Source organism: Lampetra fluviatilis, chromosome 74 (assembly GCF_964198595.1).
Source record: "Lampetra fluviatilis chromosome 74, kcLamFluv1.1, whole genome shotgun sequence".
Classification (NCBI taxonomy): Eukaryota; Metazoa; Chordata; class Hyperoartia; order Petromyzontiformes; family Petromyzontidae; genus Lampetra; species Lampetra fluviatilis.
In genome coordinates, this window is record NC_136348.1 from 1,460,639 (window position 1) to 1,479,751 (window position 19,113).

General features: G+C 44.4%; 1 protein-coding gene across 1 annotated transcript in view; it reads right to left on the bottom strand.

Moving 5' to 3' along the window:
* The window catches only part of LOC144953340 (uncharacterized), a gene marked incomplete at its 5' end in the record, with an annotated part of 276,268 nt that overhangs the window by 29,177 nt on the left and 227,978 nt on the right, over positions 1-19,113 (bottom strand). Inside the window, 3 exon segments of the mRNA XM_078883903.1 lie at positions 3,239-3,455; positions 8,702-9,256; positions 14,021-14,682. Of these exon segments, the coding sequence (XP_078740029.1) occupies positions 3,239-3,455; positions 8,702-9,256; positions 14,021-14,682 (1,434 nt within the window).

Below are 19,113 nucleotides of genomic sequence, written 5' to 3' on the forward strand. Positions count from 1 at the left end.
GCGCAAATTCCAATCAATCCCTTTCTCACGCAGGCCCCACCATTATCGCAGTTTATGCGGCGGCGTCCGTCACAAAGGTGCGCCGTGGGAGTTTGTGCACGGCTCCCCGCGTGACCCCGCTCTCCCGATTAGTCATACTAACAGCCTTATCCTTTAACTTCCCTAACAATGGTGCCTGCGTGCCCGAGCGTAATTATGCCGTCCCTCTGCTCCCTGTGCGGGGGTGCCTGATTATGCAATTCAGATGCGCTGCGTGTTTTCTAATGATGCTCCTCCATCACAATGCTTATTCCCTCTGCCTGCCCCATCGATACTTGCGTGTGTGGGGTGTGTGGGATGCGTTTCACCCGCGGTGGCCGAGTGGCCCCTCGCTGCGACCTTGCAATCTTAAGGCCGGTCGCAGCGCCGCGGTGCAAAGTAGCGTCGGGGGAGGTCGTCCAATTCCCTAGGTTGCCGGAAACCGTGAAAGTTTAATCCCGATAAGGGCTTCTCGGATAAAAACCGGTCGGCCAGGTGACCTCCCCTCGGAGCTCTATGGGGGGGGGGAAATGCGTGCGGGTGTGTTCATGTGAGGTGAGGTGAGGGGGACGCGGGGTCGGCTCCGTCGCTTGGTGGTGGCGAGGTCGGAGATGGGGCGCCTGCTGAACGGCTTCGTGGCGGCGGCATGACATAGCCCCCCGAGGTGCTGGTCCCCGTCCCGGGTTGACTGGAGCACCTTGCTTGAGCCGCGCCCACGAGGAAACGCTGCGGGGTCCGGGGGGTCCGTCCGGACCTCGTGGCTGGTCTCGGGGCTGGTGGCTCCGTCCTCTGCAGCTCCTGCGGCGGCCTCCTCCTCCACTCCAGCGGCTCTCCCTGTCCCTCGGTACCTGCGGGCTGGGGTACAAACTCAGAAGCGGAGGGGTTTAGGGGCCGTCGTCCGCGCCGTCCCCTGGCGGGGTCGGGGCGTCTCGGGGGCCCGGCGGGGCCCATGTAGGGTGCGAGGCCCCCCAGCACGAGGGGTGCGGGTACTCCGGGATTTCGGGGCCTTCGGGTGACGGGGTTCTCTCTCGCCGGGGCCGCTTTCCACGGTTTTAAGCGGCGGACGTTGACCACCGTCTCTCGATCCCTCTCCCCGCAATAAATTAGTACCGTCCAGGGGGATATCTGCCGCACCACGGTCCAGGGTCCCCGCCAGTAGGACGTCAGTTTCCCCACCTGCCCGGCCCCGACGCGAGGAGTGTGTAGCCACACCTTAGCGCCTGTCAGGAATAAGGGGGGTTCCATGCGTGGTCGGGTGCCCTGTTCCTGCCGCCGATGCGCGGCTTCCCCTTGCGGGTATGCTCGGCCTCGGGCTTCTCGCAGGGTCTCCAACAGGTGTTCCACGGGGCGGCTTCCCTCCTCCGTTTCGGGCGTTTGAGTTGCGTCCGAAACGTCGTTATTTATTTTGTTTTATTTATACCTACGTGACTTTGCCGAAAGAACCAAAGAGTGTAGATATTCTAATACTGTCCCTCCGTTAACGGTCTTATAAATTATATAAAAAAACTAGTTTATACTCGTTTAATGTTTAATGCTATCTTTAAAGCGTTACAGTTGACATGTTTTAGAGTACAAGTGATCTCCAGTATACTTCGGAATTAGGGAAAGGAACGATGCTAAACTATTTATAACGGGGACCTTTCCCCTCTAGGAACACATGTTGATGGTGGAGACATCCAAGACGTTGCCGGTTAAGGTCAGACTTGTGTTGCTGCTGCAGCAGTTGCTGCTGCAGTTGTTGCTGTACACTATACATACATATTAGCGATTCTTATACGACCACACTGTGATTCTAATGCTTCTAATGATATTAAAATAACTACTAATACACTAGTTTATAATCGTTTAATGTTTAGTGTTATCGTTTATAGTATTAGTTTACATGTTATAGAGTACAGTTTATCCCATACATAAGTAGGGATTAGGGACTGGTACGTTGATGAAGGATTAACTACTTGGATCTTTCCCCTCAAGGAACACGTGTTCATCGGGTAGACAGCCAAGATGCTGCCGGTTAAGGGCACACTTGTGTGACGGAGATCCTCCTCCTGAAAATCTCTTAACATGTTTTTTCTAGGAACATTATGAAATAAAGACCGTACAAACATTTGTTAAAAATACGTTTTTATTCATCTGCAATCATTTTTACGTCAAAACTCGAAGGGAATATTTATTATGTCCTATGTTCACACATTTCCAGTACAATGCAAACCATTTCCGTTCCAGGAATACCAAAGCGTTAAAATATAATTCACCATGATTTCCTTATTAGTTAACCACATTTGTTCACTCTGCGTCTATGTTGAAGTCAAGGCCATATATCCAACGAACGCGCCATCAATGTACATTCTGAAAACCGGCTATCTAAAGCCGATTAATACCTATCAAAAAAAGCTAAAATGTTGAGTAAAGATGTACCTACAGACGCATTCCAACTTTAGCTCAACAGGAACACTTAACGACTACAATTGAACCCTCTCACAACCAGTGCTCTTCACACCACTTCGGCAAGTAATCCGATAACATTACAAACCACCACTGTGCACGTCACTAAACTCTCCCAAAAACTGTAGAACTAAAATGGTCAAAATTATAACCAAAAAGTACTCTATACCGATTAAAAGGTATAACCACGTGACATAATATGTTTTCAGTCACCCCGAGCTCTCTGGTTGACTCTCGAGCCACTCCATTACATCCAGCCATCTCTCGGGATCCAACTGCATGGGATCGAAGGTGGAAACTTCTTCAGGACTCATTGCAGCACCTTGAATTTCAACTTTTGATTTCAGTTTCCTATCATTGTGAACCTTCTGATGCCTGTTCATGGTTGATGACCGTGCAAATGCCTTCCCACACACAGGGCACAGGAATGGCGTCTCGCCCGTGTGTGTTCTCTGAGGGTTCTGAAGAGTTGACGAGTGTGCAAATGTCTTACCACACACAGGGCACAGGAATGACTTCTCGCCCGTATGTGTTTTCTGATGGCGTTGGCAGTTTGCTGAAAGTGAAAATGCCTTCCCACACACAGAACACAGGAACGGCTTCTCGCCCGTGTGTGTTCTCTGATGAGTTTGAAGAGTTGATGCCCGTGTAAAGGCCTGCCCACACACAGAGCTCAGGAATGGCTTCTCGCCCGTGTGTGTTCTCTGATGAGTTTGAAGAGTTGATGCCCGTGTAAAGGCCTGCCCACACACAGAGCACAGGAATGGCTTCTCGCCCGTGTGTGTTCTCTGATGACTCTGAAGATGTGATGAGTGTGCAAATGCCTTCCCACACACAGAGCACGGGAATGGCTTCTCGCCCGTGTGTGTTCTCTGATGACTCTGAAGATGTGATGAGTGTGCAAATGCCTTCCCACACACAGAGCACAGGAATGGCTTCTCGCCCGTGTGTGTTCTCTGGTGTCTCTGAAGATTTGATTGCCGTGAAAATGCCTTCCCGCACACAGAGCAATTGAATGGCTTCTTGCCTCCGTGTGCGTGGGGCTGTGGAGAGCGTCTCTGCTCCATGTGAGCGTCGTAACAGCAGCGGTGTTATTGAGTCAAAAGTACGCTATCGGCCGCAAGGATGTTTAGCGTTTAGTTTTAGATTTTGTTAACTGCTAAAACAAGAACGACACTCGCGTCTAACCGAGATGCAAAAAATACCGCTAATTTGACGACGAACACGTTTAAGAGTTTATCCGCGAAAATAGACACTTACTTGGAGATTCACGGTATATCGATGTCTGGAACCCGTCTGAAGATGTCGCCACGAACTCTCCCGACGCAAAGTCGCCTAACTGTCGACACAGCAATTGTGCTCGCCAGGCTGCGTTGTCTCGCGAGGTCTGGATTTGTAAGTCTCACAGTACCGGTAAGAAGCGCCGGGTGGGGGATGCCCTCCACTGGGGTACAAATTCTGTCATTATTAGTATACTATCATGCAATGTTTCTATCTGCAAGCTGTCATAACTGAAACGATCCCCGTTATTGTTCGATTGAGAAATGGAGTGACCCACACCTCTGATATCATATGTGAGGAACCCAAAAATCTGATGCATGCGTATACGTAAACGTAAACACACCATCAAAATATTTTTTTTATAACAAACAAATAGGTGGCCCCATAACGGATTTGTCTGTGTGTGTACATACCGACGGAGGATGCAGGGGCTAACCTGTGTGCGATCGGAACGGTGCAATTGCTGACCAATGTCACTGGATGGCGCACACGCTGACGCACACCGTAGCTGTGTCTTTGCGATGCAAGGGCATTGTGGATGGTGGAGCGCATATGGATGGTGCGTTACGAATAAAATTAAACAAAACAAACCGCTGGACGCAGCCATGCGAGCAGGCTACCTTAAGAGCGATCGCGAATGGGTTGCGTGTCTGGAAGAAGCCTCGCTCTTTCAGATGCCGTACCAGCTTCGTCAACTCTTCGCTACGATTCTGCTGTATTCCATGAGAGCAGATACGAAGGCTCTCTGGGATAAATTCTACGACGAATTGGATCGTGATTACGAGTACCAGTACCGCCAACTGACCAACAAAGAAGAAATGGTAAATATTCTTGGTTCTTTCGGTAAAGTCACGTAGAAGGGAAGTAATAAAATAATAAAAATAAAACATAATAACATAATTCTCACGACGTTTCCGCCACGACGCAAGCAGCCGTCCTCATGTGAAAACCAGGTGTGTTGAGGCGACAGCGTCTGAATGAAACAGCACACGTGCTGGGTTGGAAGGGGGGGATAGGGCGCCTTCACAAAAAAATGTGCATATCAAGAGGAATTTAGCATATTTATGGGAAATGCAGGTATGTGATTAGTACTACTTATGCCCGTGCATTATGCAGGATTAGCAGAATCAAAGGTAGGGGATATGGGAAATGCAGGTATGTGATTAGTTCTACTTATGCCCGTGCATTATGCAGGATTAGCAGCATCAAAGGGAGGGGATATGGGAAATGCAGGTATGTGATTAGTACTACTTATACCCGTGCATTATGCAGGATTAGCAGCATCAAAGAAAATAAAAGAAATGGTAAAGTTCAAGACCCTTCACAGCCTCCACGAGTTCCTCACGGCAGGTGGGATGGCTCTGTCGGACTTTGACGACCTCCCGCAGCTATCCGAGTACCCACACTTGGTCTTGGACTCGCTGCTTGAGAACAACCATATCTGCCGCGAATTGGACACGAAGGACTTCCCATTTCAACTTCGGCACAAACAGTTCCCCATTGTCCCAGCATTCGCGATGACCATCAACAAGGCGCAAGGGCAAACTGTTCACAACCTGGGATTTTTTATCTACCAACGCCATGCTTCTCGCACGGCCAACTGTACGTGACACTATCGCGAGTCACGGCAAGGTCCAACATCAAGGCGCTTATTGACGGACCTGACGACGAGGAGGAAGACGGAGTGTACACGAAGAATATCGTGTATCGCCAGATATTTCAATGAGTTGCATTCTATTATTGAATAAGTTGCATTCTTGAATATTGTCGATTGAGCGTCTCATAAAAATTCATATAACCTCACAAAAATAAACATAAAACAATCACCAAAACATGTATATTGTGATAGTAGCTTTTTACCCTTTTAACTGGTACAAAACTGACACCCTTTATTCAAGGCATCATGTTTGCAATGACCACAACACAAGTAGTCAAAAAAGCAAACAAAAAGAAGCAACTCTGATAAGGATGATAATATGCACTGGTCATTGCAAACATGATGCCTTGAATAAAGGTGTCAGTTTTGTACCAGTTAAAAGGGTAAAAACCTACTATCATATTTTGCCACTGGTAAAAGAGATCTCATAATGTATATTGTGTCCAGCCACTTTCAATTCCCCACCAACCAAGCATGTACACACCGCCCGCGAAGCGGGCGGGGACTGCTAGTAACTGTATGTATGTTAGTGTCATCATGGCTCAGCGAATACTACTCATGAATGAACTCACACTGTTTTATGACATAAATTGTAATGATTTTGGCTGCCCGTATAGGACCAGTCACCTTCCTTGTCTAGACGCATTCTAAACACAACACTGTACTTAATATGTTGCTAAAATAACGTCTACACCCGATTCAACATGCAGCTCCAACTCGGCCATGAGCAACCCACATCACGCCCAGAGGGAGGAGACCACGAGGGAGACAGCCTCAACTTGAAGAGAAAGTTGACAAACTCACGGATGCCATCACCCAGCTGCTGCAACGCCTGTCGGATGAGACGCTGCGTCCCGCGGCACCATCCAGGCGAGTAAAGGAAGAGCTGAGCCCGAATCGGAAGCCGCCACCCAAACATCAGCAGCAGTAGATGGCGTGATTCTAATAGGACCACGTTGTTATTATAATCATTTTAATGCGATCAAAACCGCGCAACTCCCATTTTGCATTTACGACTCCAGATGTGCATCTACATATAACATACATTCTAGCTCAGTGTAATTTTAATACGACCATAGTGTTATTCTAATCATTTTAATCCGATCCTAATCCAGCACCCGCCAGTTCGCATATACGACCTCCGGTTCGCATGTCCAAAGGACATATTACATATGCATATTACATACGTACATACGAGCACAGTTCGCTTGCACGTACACTACACGTAAATATGCGCAGAGTGTGATTCTATTACGATCACATTGTGATTCTAATACTTCTAATTATATTCTAATTTTGATTTGACGCTTTCTTTCGCTAAAGTCACGGAGGTAAAAAAATTATAATAAAATAAAAATAAATGAAAATAACTAAATTAAATCACGACGTTTCGGAAGCAACACAAGGCTCCGTCATCAGGTGTAACTGCTCCAGTAAAATTACTGTAAGCTATTCAAGACACGTGTTTTTTATATCGGGTGCTGGGCAGGGAGGAGCCAATGAGTCGGGGGGGGGTGGTTTTCTCCCCCCCCCCACTCATTGGCTCCTCCCTGAATAGCTTTTTTCACACGCTACAGAAGTTACACCTGATGACGGAGGCTTTTGTTGCTTCCGAAACGTCATGATTTAATTTAGTTATTTTAATGTATTATTTTATTTTATTATTATTTTTACCTACGTTACTAACGTGCGTGTGTTGTCTGTTTTAACGATTTGTCCATTGAGGTTGTTTTTTTGCCGCGTTTTTTTTTAGGTCTGTCACTTGAGTTTTGCAGTTTGTTTAAGAATTCGTCACGTGAGTGTGGTGTTTTGCTTGTGGGAATTTCGCTTTGTCACAATTTGTGATTCATAATATCATGAGTTAAGAATGGGTTTGTGCGTGATTCTTATACGACCACACTGTGATTCTAATGCTTCTAATGATATTATAATACCTTACCTCCGTTTATATGGTTATAAATTAAAACACTAGTTAATAATCGTTTAATGTTTAGTGTTATAGTTTATAGTATTACAGTTTACATGTTTTAAAGTACAGTTTATCCCCGACATACTTCGGGATTAGGGACTGGTACGTTGATGAACGGTTAACTACGGGGACCTTTCCCCTCAAGGAACACGTGTTAATCGGGTAGACAACCAAGATGCTGCCGTTTAAGAGCACACTTGTGTGACGGAGATCCTCCACCTGAAATTATCTTAACATGTTTTTTCTAGGAACATTATAAAATAAAGACCGGACAAACATTTGTTAAAAATACGTTTTTATTCATCTGCAATCATTTTTACGTCAAAACTCGAAGGGAATAGTTATTACGTCCTATTTTCACACATTTCCAGTACAATGCAAACTATTTCCGTTCCAGGAATTCACCACATTTGTTCACTGTGCGTCTATGTTGAAGTCAAGGCCATATATCCAACGAACGCGTCATCAATATACATCCTGAAATCGTCTATCTAAAGTCGATTAATAGCATTCAAAAAAAGCTATATACTTGAAAAAAACGTTTAAAATGTTGAGTAAAGATGTACCTACAGACGCATTCCAACTTTAGCTCAACAGGGACACTTAACGACTACAATTGAACCCTCTCACAACCAGTGCTCATCACACCACTTCGGCACGTAATCCGATAACATTACAAACCACCACTGTGCACGTCATTAAACTATCACAAAAACTGTGAAACTAAAATGGTCAAAATTACACACAAAAGTTATCGATACGGCTTAATAGGTATAACCACATGACATAATATTTTTTCAGTCACCCCGAGCTCTAGGTTTGATCCCCGAGCCACTCTATGACATCCAGCCATCTCTCGGGATCCAACTGCATGGGATCGAAGGTGGAAACTTCTTCAGGACTCATTGCAGGACCTTGAATTTCATCTTTTGATTTCAGTTTTCTATCATTGTGGACCTTCTGATGCCTTTTAAGAGTTGACGACTGTGAAAATGCCTTCCCACACACAGGGCACAGGAATGGCTTCTCGCCCGTGTGTGTTCTCTGATGACTCTGAAGATTTGATGAGTTTGCAAATTTCTTCCCACACACAGGGCACAGGAATGGCTTCTCACCCGTGTGCGTTCTCTGATGCTCTTGAAGAGTTGATGACTGTGCAAATGCCTTCCCACACACAGAGCACAGGAACGGCTTCTCGCCCGTGTGTGTTCTCTGATGCTCTTGAAGAGTTGATGCCCGTGTAAAGGCCTCCCCACACACAGAGCACAGGAATGGCTTCTCGCCCGTGTGTGTTCTCTGTGTCGACAGTTAGGCGATGACTGTGCAAATGCCTTCCCACACACAGGGCACAGGAATGGCTTCTCTCCCGTGTGTGTTCTCTGATGGTCTTGAAGAGTTGACGAGTGTGCAAATGCCTTCCCACACACAGGGCACAGGAATGGCTTCTCGCCCATGTGTGTTCTCTGATGAGTTTGAAGAGTTGATGACCGTGCAAATGCCTTCCCACACACAGGGCACAGGAATGGCTTCTCGCCCGTGTGTATTCTCTGATGAGTTTGAAGAGTTGATGACCGTGCAAATGCCTCCCCACACACAGGGCACAGGAATGGCTTCTCGCCCGTGTGTGTTCTCTGATGACTCTGAAGATGTGATGACTGTGCAAATGCCTTCCCACACACAGGGCACAGGAATGGTTTCTCGCCCGTGTGTGTTCTCTGATGAGTTTGAAGAGTTGATGCCCGTGCAAATGCCTCCCCACACACAGAGCACAGGAATGGCTTCTCGCCCGTGTGTGTTCTCTGGTGTCTCTGAAGATGTGATGGCCGTGAAAAGGACTTCCCACACACAGAGCAATTCAATGGCTTCTTGCCTCCGTGTGCGTGGGGCTGTGGGGAGCTTCTCTGCTCCATGTGAGCGTAGTAACAGCAGCGGTGTTATCGAGTCAAAAGTACGCAATCGGCCTCGATTTAAAGTGTTTAGCGTTGAGTTTTGGATTTTTTTAACTGCTAAAACAAGAACGACACTCGCGTCTAACCGAGACGCAAAAAAATTCCCGTAAATTTTACGACGAACACGTTTAAGAGTTCATCCGCGAAAATAGACACTTACTTGGAGATTCACGGTATGTCGATGTCTGGAACCCGTCTGAAGATGTCGCCACGAACTCTCCCGACGCAAAGTCGCCTAACTGTCGACACTGCAATTTTGCTCGCCAGGCTTCGTTGTCTCGCGGTTGAAGGGCGATCAGCAGAGCGACGAGTCGAGCGTCCAACCTCATCAAGTTCCCTCTCGAAATGGCATTGAGCTCTGCTTCTGAGCCGCCTTATAACTCCCCCCCTAGGATCCAATCCTTTGTCTTTCAGGATATTTGCATTCTATTTGGTAATTTTGGAAGTTACAATCCGCATGTATATTAACATACCGAAGGGTAATGTGCCCATTGTACTTCATGCGTGAATATGTAAGTGCATCTCGGTGTGTAATTATGCGCTTATTTTGAATACATGGAAAAACACGTTCTCCATTCCCTCCATTGTCCTCGATTTAAAGTGAATGCAGCCCCGTGGCGTTGCCAAAAATCGCGTAAACACACATATGTACTTACTCACACACATGTGGACTAAGACACACACACATGGGCTTAGACACACATAGATAGACTGATACACACACAGCCCTACACACATACGACACACAGACATCTACTTGAGATACACAGACATGGATGTACACACATATGGACTCACACAAACGCATTGACTTACACACACATATTGAGTGACACACACATGTATAGACTTACATACACATGTGGACTAACACACATGTGGACTAACACACACACATGTGGACTAACACACACACATGTGGACTAACACACACACATGTGGACTAACACACACATATGGACTGACACACACATACACATGGGCGTACATGGCCACATCACAGACAGGCAGACCGTCGCAGCGTCATAAAAGCGCAGCAAAAAATGGAAAAATTAGCAACCTAAAAATAAGGAGTTTTGTGCACACAAACATTATTATTGTAATGTTTGTCAACTAATGTGTTTAATAATAGAAAACATTGGACTTGATTTGTTAGTGTAAGAAACTTGGAACTTTGTACTTACCATAGGCGTGTTGAGGCCTTGTGCCATGCGTAGCCCCCCTCCTGGCCTACATTGGCGAGGAGGCGGAGTTGGCACGTTGCCAGGCTAGGGGCTGGGCCGCTACCCCCCCACCCAGCATCACCCGCCCTTGCAAGAATAATGGTATGTAAGCAGTAAAATATTATTATCTACGGAGTCTGTAGTATAAACTGGACACATCGTGTTGGGGGGGAGGGGCGAAGAGGACATGAAACTGTGAAGAAATATCCGCAGCGTCATGTGTGTATGTGTTGGCTGTTAAACGCGTAAAAGTAAATGTCCCGTGAGGTGGAGCGAATGCGCATCACTTGGTAGGCTCCCCACATGAACCTCGACATTCTCAGTTTCAAAAACAATGAACATGTATTTTAAAAATACGTTTTTTAAATCATGTGTATTGTTTATATGTAAAAATGTGTGATTGTTATATTCTTTGTATGTGTATATACTGTATATAGCTATTCTATTACATTGATACGACACATTCATCCAACAGTTGACAGTGTGATTCTAATACGACTAGCGGGATTCGAATAATTGTAATTCGATTCTTATGCTGCATATCCTACCCCTGGTTCGCATATTCACTTACCATACGTACGACCACAGTGTGAGAGATTAGCATGATGTTAATGTAATAAATAAGCATGTAACCGTAGAATAGGAGGAGAGCGGCCTCCTCGACGAGGGAGTGCAACCCAACGGGTGCAATCCAAAGGGCATGAGAGCATGATTTATAATATTATATGTTTGAGTTTAACATGTGAGAGTTTACAATGTCTGAGTTGATCAAATGCGACGATCAAGGGCATCAATCGGGTGCGATTGATCAAAGTATTTAATCAAAGGCGTCATCCCATCACGGACCACCACCTCCCTGCGTATATAGCTTCAAAAGAAGCAACAACAGCAGCAACAACACATTTCGAGGGCGACGCTGCTACTTCTGATTCTGCTGCTTCTGCTGCCCGGCTGTTTGTGGCCGGGCACTGCTCTCGCGGGACCGCACACGTCTTTGGAAATGATTGCGATGATCATGTCTGAACTGAGAATTAAGTGACTAAATATTACTTTGTTTAATCATAACTGTATGTAGGTTAATGTCATCATGGCTCAGCAAATACTACTCATGAATGAACTCACACTGTTTGATGACAGAAATTGTAAAAAAATTGGCTGCCCGTGTAGGACAAGTCACCTTCCTTGTCGAGACGCATTCTAAACACAACACAGTCCTTAAATATATTGTTAAAATAACCTCTACACCCGATTCAACATGCAGCTCCAACTCGGCCATGAGCAACCTACAGCACGCCCAGACAGGAGACCACGAGGGAAACGGCCTCAACTTGAAGAGAAAGTTGACAAACTCACGGATGCCATCACCCAGCTGCTGCAACGCCTGTCGGATGAGACGCTGCGTCCCGCGGCACCATCCAGGCGAGTAAAGGAAGAGCTGAGCCCGAATCGGAAGCCGCCACCCAAACATCAGCAGCAGTAGATGGCGTGATTCTAATAGGACCACGTTGTTATTATAATCATTTTAATGCGATCAAAACCGCGCAACTCCCATTTTGCATTTACGACTCCAGATGTGCATCTACATATAACATACATTCTAGCTCAGTGTAATTTTAATACGACCATAGTGTTATTCTAATCATTTTAATCCGATCCTAATCCAGCACCCGCCAGTTCGCATATACGACCTCCGGTTCGCATGTCCAAAGGACATATTACATATGCATATTACATACGTACATACGAGCACAGTTCGCTTGCACGTACACTACACGTAAATATGCGCAGAGTGTGATTCTATTACGATCACATTGTGATTCTAATACTTCTAATTATATTCTAATTTTGATTTGACGCTTTCTTTCGCTAAAGTCACGGAGGTAAAAAAATTATAATAAAATAAAAATAAATGAAAATAACTAAATTAAATCACGACGTTTCGGAAGCAACACAAGGCTCCGTCGTCAGGTGTAACTGCTCCAGTAAAATTACTGTACGCTATTCAAGACACGTGTTTTTTATATCGGGTGCTGGGCAGGGAGGAGCCAATGAGTCTGCGGGGGGGTGGTTTTCTCCCCCCCCCCCACTCATTGGCTCCTCCCTGAATAGCTTTTTTCACACGCTACAGAAGTTACACCTGATGACGGAGGCTTTTGTTGCTTCCGAAACGTCATGATTTAATTTAGTTATTTTAATGTATTATTTTCTTTTATTATTATTTTTACCTACGTTACTAACGTGCGTGTGTTGTCTGTTTTAACGATTTGTCCATTGAGGTTGTTTTTTTTGCCGCGTTTTTTTTTTGGTCTGTCACTTGAGTGTTGCAGTTTGTTTAAGAATTCGTCACGTGAGCGTGGTGTTTTGCTTGTGGGAATTTCGCTTTGTCACAATTTGTGATTCATAATATGATGAGTTTATAATGGGTTTGTGCGTGATTCTTATACGACCACACTGTGATTCTAATGCTTCTAATGATATTATAATACCTTACCTCCGTTTATATGGTTATAAATTAAAACACTAGTTAATAATCGTTTAATGTTTAGTGTTATAGTTTATAGTATTACAGTTTACATGTTTTAAAGTACAGTTTATCCCCGACATACTTCGGGATTAGGGACTGGTACGTTGATGAACGGTTAACTACGGGGACCTTTCCCCTCAAGGAACACGTGTTAATCGGGTAGACAGCCAAGATGCTGCCGTTTAAGAGCACACTTGTGTGACGGAGATCCTCCACCTGAAATTATCTTAACATGTTTTTTCTAGGAACATTATAAAATAAAGACCGGACAAACATTTGTTAAAAATACGTTTTTATTCATCTGCAATCATTTTTACGTCAAAACTCGAAGGGAATATTTATTACGTCCTATTTTCACACATTTCCAGTACAATGCAAACTATTTCCGTTCCAGGAATTCACCACATTTGTTCACTGTGCGTCTATGTTGAAGTCAAGGCCATATATCCAACGAACGCGTCATCAATATACATCCTGAAATCGTCTATCTAAAGTCGATTAATAGCAATCAAAAAAAGCTATATACTTGAAAAAAACGTTTAAAATGTTGAGTAAAGATGTACCTACAGACGCATTCCAACTTTAGCTCAACAGGGACACTTAACGACTACAATTGAACCCTCTCACAACCAGTGCTCATCACACCACTTCGGCACGTAATCCGATAACATTACAAACCACCACTGTGCACGTCATTAAACTATCACAAAAACTGTGAAACTAAAATGGTCAAAATTACACACAAAAGTTATCGATACGGCTTCATAGGTATAACCACATGACATAATATGTTTTCAGTCACCCCGAGCTCTAGGTTTGATCCCCGAGCCACTCTATGACATCCAGCCATCTCTCGGGATCCAACTGCATGGGATCGAAGGTGGAAACTTCTTCAGGACTCATTGCAGGACCTTGAATTTCATCTTTTGATTTCAGTTTTCTATCATTGTGGACCTTCTGATGCCTTTTAAGAGTTGACGACTGTGAAAATGCCTTCCCACACACAGGGCACAGGAATGGCTTTTCGCCCGTGTGTGTTCTCTGATGACTCTGAAGATTTGATGAGTTTGCAAATTTCTTCCCACACACAGGGCACAGGAATGGCTTCTCACCCGTGTGCGTTCTCTGATGCTCTTGAAGAGTTGATGACTGTGCAAATGCCTTCCCACACACAGAGCACAGGAACGGCTTCTCGCCCGTGTGTGTTCTCTGATGAGTTTGAAGATTTGATGAGTTTGCAAATTTCTTCCCACACACAGAGCACAGGAACGGCTTCTCGCCCGTGTGTGTTCTCTGATGAGTTTGAAGCGTTGATGCCCGTGTAAAGGCCTCCCCACACACAGAGCACAGGAATGGCTTCTCGCCCGTGTGTGTTCTCTGATGACTCTGAAGAGTTGACGATTGTGCGAATGCATTCCCACACACAGGGCACAGGAATGGCTTCTCGCCCGTGTGAGTTCTCTGATGAGTTTGAAGAGTTGATGCCCGTGCAAATGCCTTCCCACACACAGAGCACAGGAATGGCTTCTCGCCCGTGTGTGTTCTCTGGTGGCTCTGTAAATGTGATGGCCGTGAAAAGGACTTCCCACACACAGAGCAATTGAATGGCTTCTTGCCTCCGTGTGCGTTGGGCTGTGGAGAGCGTCTCTGCTCCATGTGAGCGTAGTAACAGCAGCGCTGTTATTGAGTCAAAAGTACGCTATCGGCCGCAAGGATGTTTAGCGTTTAGTTTTAGATTTTGTTAACTGCTAAAACAAGAACGACACTCGCGTCTAACCGAGATGCAAAAAAATACCGCTAATTTGACGACGAACACGTTTAAGAGTTTATCCGCGAAAATAGACACTTACTTGGAGATTCACGGTATAAAGATGTCTGGAACCCGTCTGAAGATGTCGCCACGAACTCTCCCGAAGCAAAGTCGCCTAACTGTCGACACAGCAATTGTGCTCGCCAGGCTGCGTTGTCTCGCGGTTGAAGGGCGATCAGCAGAGCGACGAGTCGAGCGTCCAACCTCATCAAGTTCCCTCTCGAAATGGCATTGAGCTCTGCTTCTGAGCTGCCTTATAACTCCCCCCCTAAGATCCAATCCTTTGTCTTTCAGGATATTTGCATTCGATTGTTAATTTTGGAAGGTACAATCCGCATGTCTATTAACATACCGAAGGGTAATGTGCCCATTGTGCTTCATGCATGAATATGTAAGTGCATCTCAGTGTGTAATTGTGCGCTTATTTTGAATAAATGGAAAAACTTTGTCCTCGATTTAAAGTGAATGCAGAGAAATTAGCATGTAACTTTAGAAAAGGAAGAGAGCGGCCTTCTCGACGAGGGAGTGAAACCCGATGGGTAATATTCGTTTACAGCGTTACAATGGATAGGTTGTAGTTCATAGGTTATAATATTATATTTCACTATGTTAGAACTTAACATGTAAGAGTCTACAATATCAGAGTTGATCAAATGCGACGATCAAGGGCGTTAATTGGTTAAGTTTGATCAGTCTTTGATCAAAGGCGTCATCCCATCACGGAACACCACCTCCCTGCGTATATAACAGCAACAGAAGCAACTACAGCAGCAACAACAGCAGCGACAACAACAGCAGCAACATCACATTTCGAGGGCGGCGCAGCTACTTCCGATTCTGCTGCCAAGCTGTTTGTAGTCGGGACCTGCTCTTGCAGGACCCCACACGTCTTTGGAAATGATTGCGATGATCATGTCTGAGCTGAGAATTAAGTCACTCAAGATTACTTTGTTTAACCATAACTTTAGGTAGGTTAGTGTCATCGGGGCTCTGTGAATACTACTCATGAATGAAATCACACTCCTGAATAACCGACATTGTACTAATGTTGTACTAATTTTGGTTGATCTAGTAGAACAAGGCACGTGCCATGTCCAGACGAATTCTTATCAACAACAGTGTCCTTAAATAGGATGCTAAAATAAATGTTAACGCTGGATTTAACGTGCACCTCTTAACCCCTCCCTCGCATTTACGACTAACGATTTGCATTTGCACGTAACATATATTAAAGTCCATTAAAATGCTAATACGACCATATTGTTATTCTAAAAATTGAATGCGATTCTTGCCCTGTACCCCCCCCCCCCCACAGTTCACATATCCGACCCCCGGTTCGATTGAACAGATAATTTACATACATATCTGTATGTCCCCCAAGTTGCTCCGCCCATGGCGGGGTCAGGTAGAGGTCATAGAGGTGGGTGATGTAAAGACAGTGCATCAACTAAGGGACAAGATAGAGAGAGTTCGAGAAGGGAAGGCGAGACCAAGTGTGGGCGGAGGTTCACGTCGAGAATGAGAGAGGGGGAGGAACGAGGTTTGGGGCTGTTTTGGCTGGTTGCTGTCTCGTCGTCGTCGTTGCTATATCGTGACGCCTGGGGTCTGAAACCGCGTTAAAGGCTAAATAAAATAACCCTCTGCAGTCTGAGTCCGGAGTCATTGCAATTGTAATGATTCATTATTTCACGGGCTAATATTGGGTTTGTGCGATTATTTTACATATTCATACTGAATATTGTTATTTGATTCCATTTAGATGGAACATTCATCCATTAGTGGACAGCTTGATATTAATACCACCAAAGTGTTATTCAAATAATTTTAATCCCATCCTGATCCTGCACCTTCCGTTTCACATATCCCACCCTTGGTTCGCACGTCCATATTACATGCATACATATTACATACAGACATTACATTCATGCATATTACATACATGTTACATACTCACGAGTGTGAAGCTAAGAATTCGAATGAGATTCGAATATCACAATTCAATGTACGGTGTTCTAATCTGTAATACGAGTACACAACATTATAGTTTACTATGACACTAGTTTGTAGTGTTATTTTAAAGCGTTGAAATGTATAGCTCATAGTTTAAAGGTTATATTCTTAGAGTTTATAATGTTAGAGTATGCAATGTGAGTTTACAATTTGAGAGTTTGTGGATGTGCCCTATTCTCGTGGGACCCGACACGGATTTGGAAATAATTCGTATGATCATGTTTGAGCTGGGATGAGCGACTAATGTTTACTTTGATTAATCATAACTGTGTGTAGGTTAGTGCAACCGGGGCTTAGTGAATACTACTCATGAATGAACTCATACTTATTTCGGTAGAAATTTGAAATCGTGTTGGTAGAACAAGTCGCCTGCCTTTTCAAGACGAATTGGTATCTTCAAGTGCGTCCGTAAATATATTGCTAAAATACACAGCATAGGGAAGGTTGCCTTGTTCGGGAGATGTAGTTTGGCTAAGGCGCTGTGGCCGTGTGATGACACGGATTCTGAAACAATGGAGTTAAACACTCGCTGCTTGGCCCCGTCGACAGCAGCGAAGGCTGTCATATACCGCCCCATTTACGAGTTGGATGTATAATGTGTATAGTTGAAGGTGCTAGGTGTTGTTTTCTTCTAACAGCTACTAACGTGCGTGTGTTGTCTGTTTTTAGGATTTGGCCATTGATGTTGTTCTTTTTATTGGGCGTTTTTTTGTTGAGTTCTGTCACTTGAGTGTTGCAGTTTGTTTAAGAATTCGTCACGTGAGCGTGGTGTTTTGATTGTGGGATTTTGTTTTTGTCACATTTTTGATTGTTATAATAATTGTAACGATTCATAATCTCATGAGTTTATGATTCTGTGCGTGTATTTATACAAATATATTCCGTCTTTTGTTATTCGATTACATATCGCAGTGAAAATCGTGATTGTAATATGACCATGTTGTAATTGTAATAATTGTATCCGATCCTTGCATGTACACTATACATACATATTAGCGATTCTTATACGCCCACACTGTGATTCTAATGCTTCTAATGATATTATAATACCTACTAATACACTAGTTTATAATCGTTTAATGTTTAGTGTTATCGTTTATAGTATTAGTTTACATGTTATAGAGTACAGTTTATCCCCGACATAAGTAGGGATTAGGGACTGGTACGTTGATGAAGGATTAACTACGGGGACCTTTCCCCTCAAGGAACACGTGTTAATCGGGTAGACAGCCAAGATGCTGCCGGTTAAGGGCACACTTGTGTGACGGAGATCCTCCTCCTGAAAATCTCTTAACATGTTTTTTCTAGGAACATTATGAAATAAAGACCGTACAAACATTTGTTAAAAATACGTTTTTATTCATCTACAATCATTTTTACGTCAAAACTCGAAGGGAATATTTATTATGTCCTATGTTCACACATTTCCGTTCCAGGAATACCAAAGCGTTAAAATATAATTCCCCATGATTTCCTTATTAGTTAACCACATTTGTTCACTCTGCGTCTATGTTGAAGTCAAGGCCATATATCCAACGAACGCGCCATCAATGTACATTCTGAAAACCGGCTATCTAAAGCCGATTAATACCTATCAAAAAAAGCTAAAATGTTGAGTAAAGATGTACCTACAGACGCATTCCAACTTTAGCTCAACAGGAACACTTAACGACTACAATTGAACCCTCTCACAACCAGTGCTCTTCACACCACTTCGGCAAGTAATCCGATAACATTACAAACCACCACTGTGCACGTCACTAAACTCTCCCAAAAACTGTAGAACTAAAATGGTCAAAATTATAACCAAAAAGTACTCTATACCGATTAAAAGGTATAACCACGTGACATAATATTTTTTCAGTCACCCCGAGCTCTCTGGTTGACTCTCGAGCCACTCCATTACATCCAGCCATCTCTCGGGATCCAACTGCATGGGATCGAAGGTGGAAACTTCTTCAGGACTCATTGCAGCACCTTGAATTTCAACTTTTGATTTCAGTTTCCTATCATTGTGAACCTTCTGATGCCTGTTCATGGTTGATGACCGTGCAAATGCCTTCCCACACACAGGGCACAGGAATGGCGTCTCGCCCGTGTGTGTTCTCTGAGGGTTCTGAAGAGTTGACGAGTGTGCAAATGTCTTACCACACACAGGGCACAGGAATGACTTCTCGCCCGTATGTGTTTTCTGATGGCGTTGGCAGTTTGCTGAAAGTGAAAATGC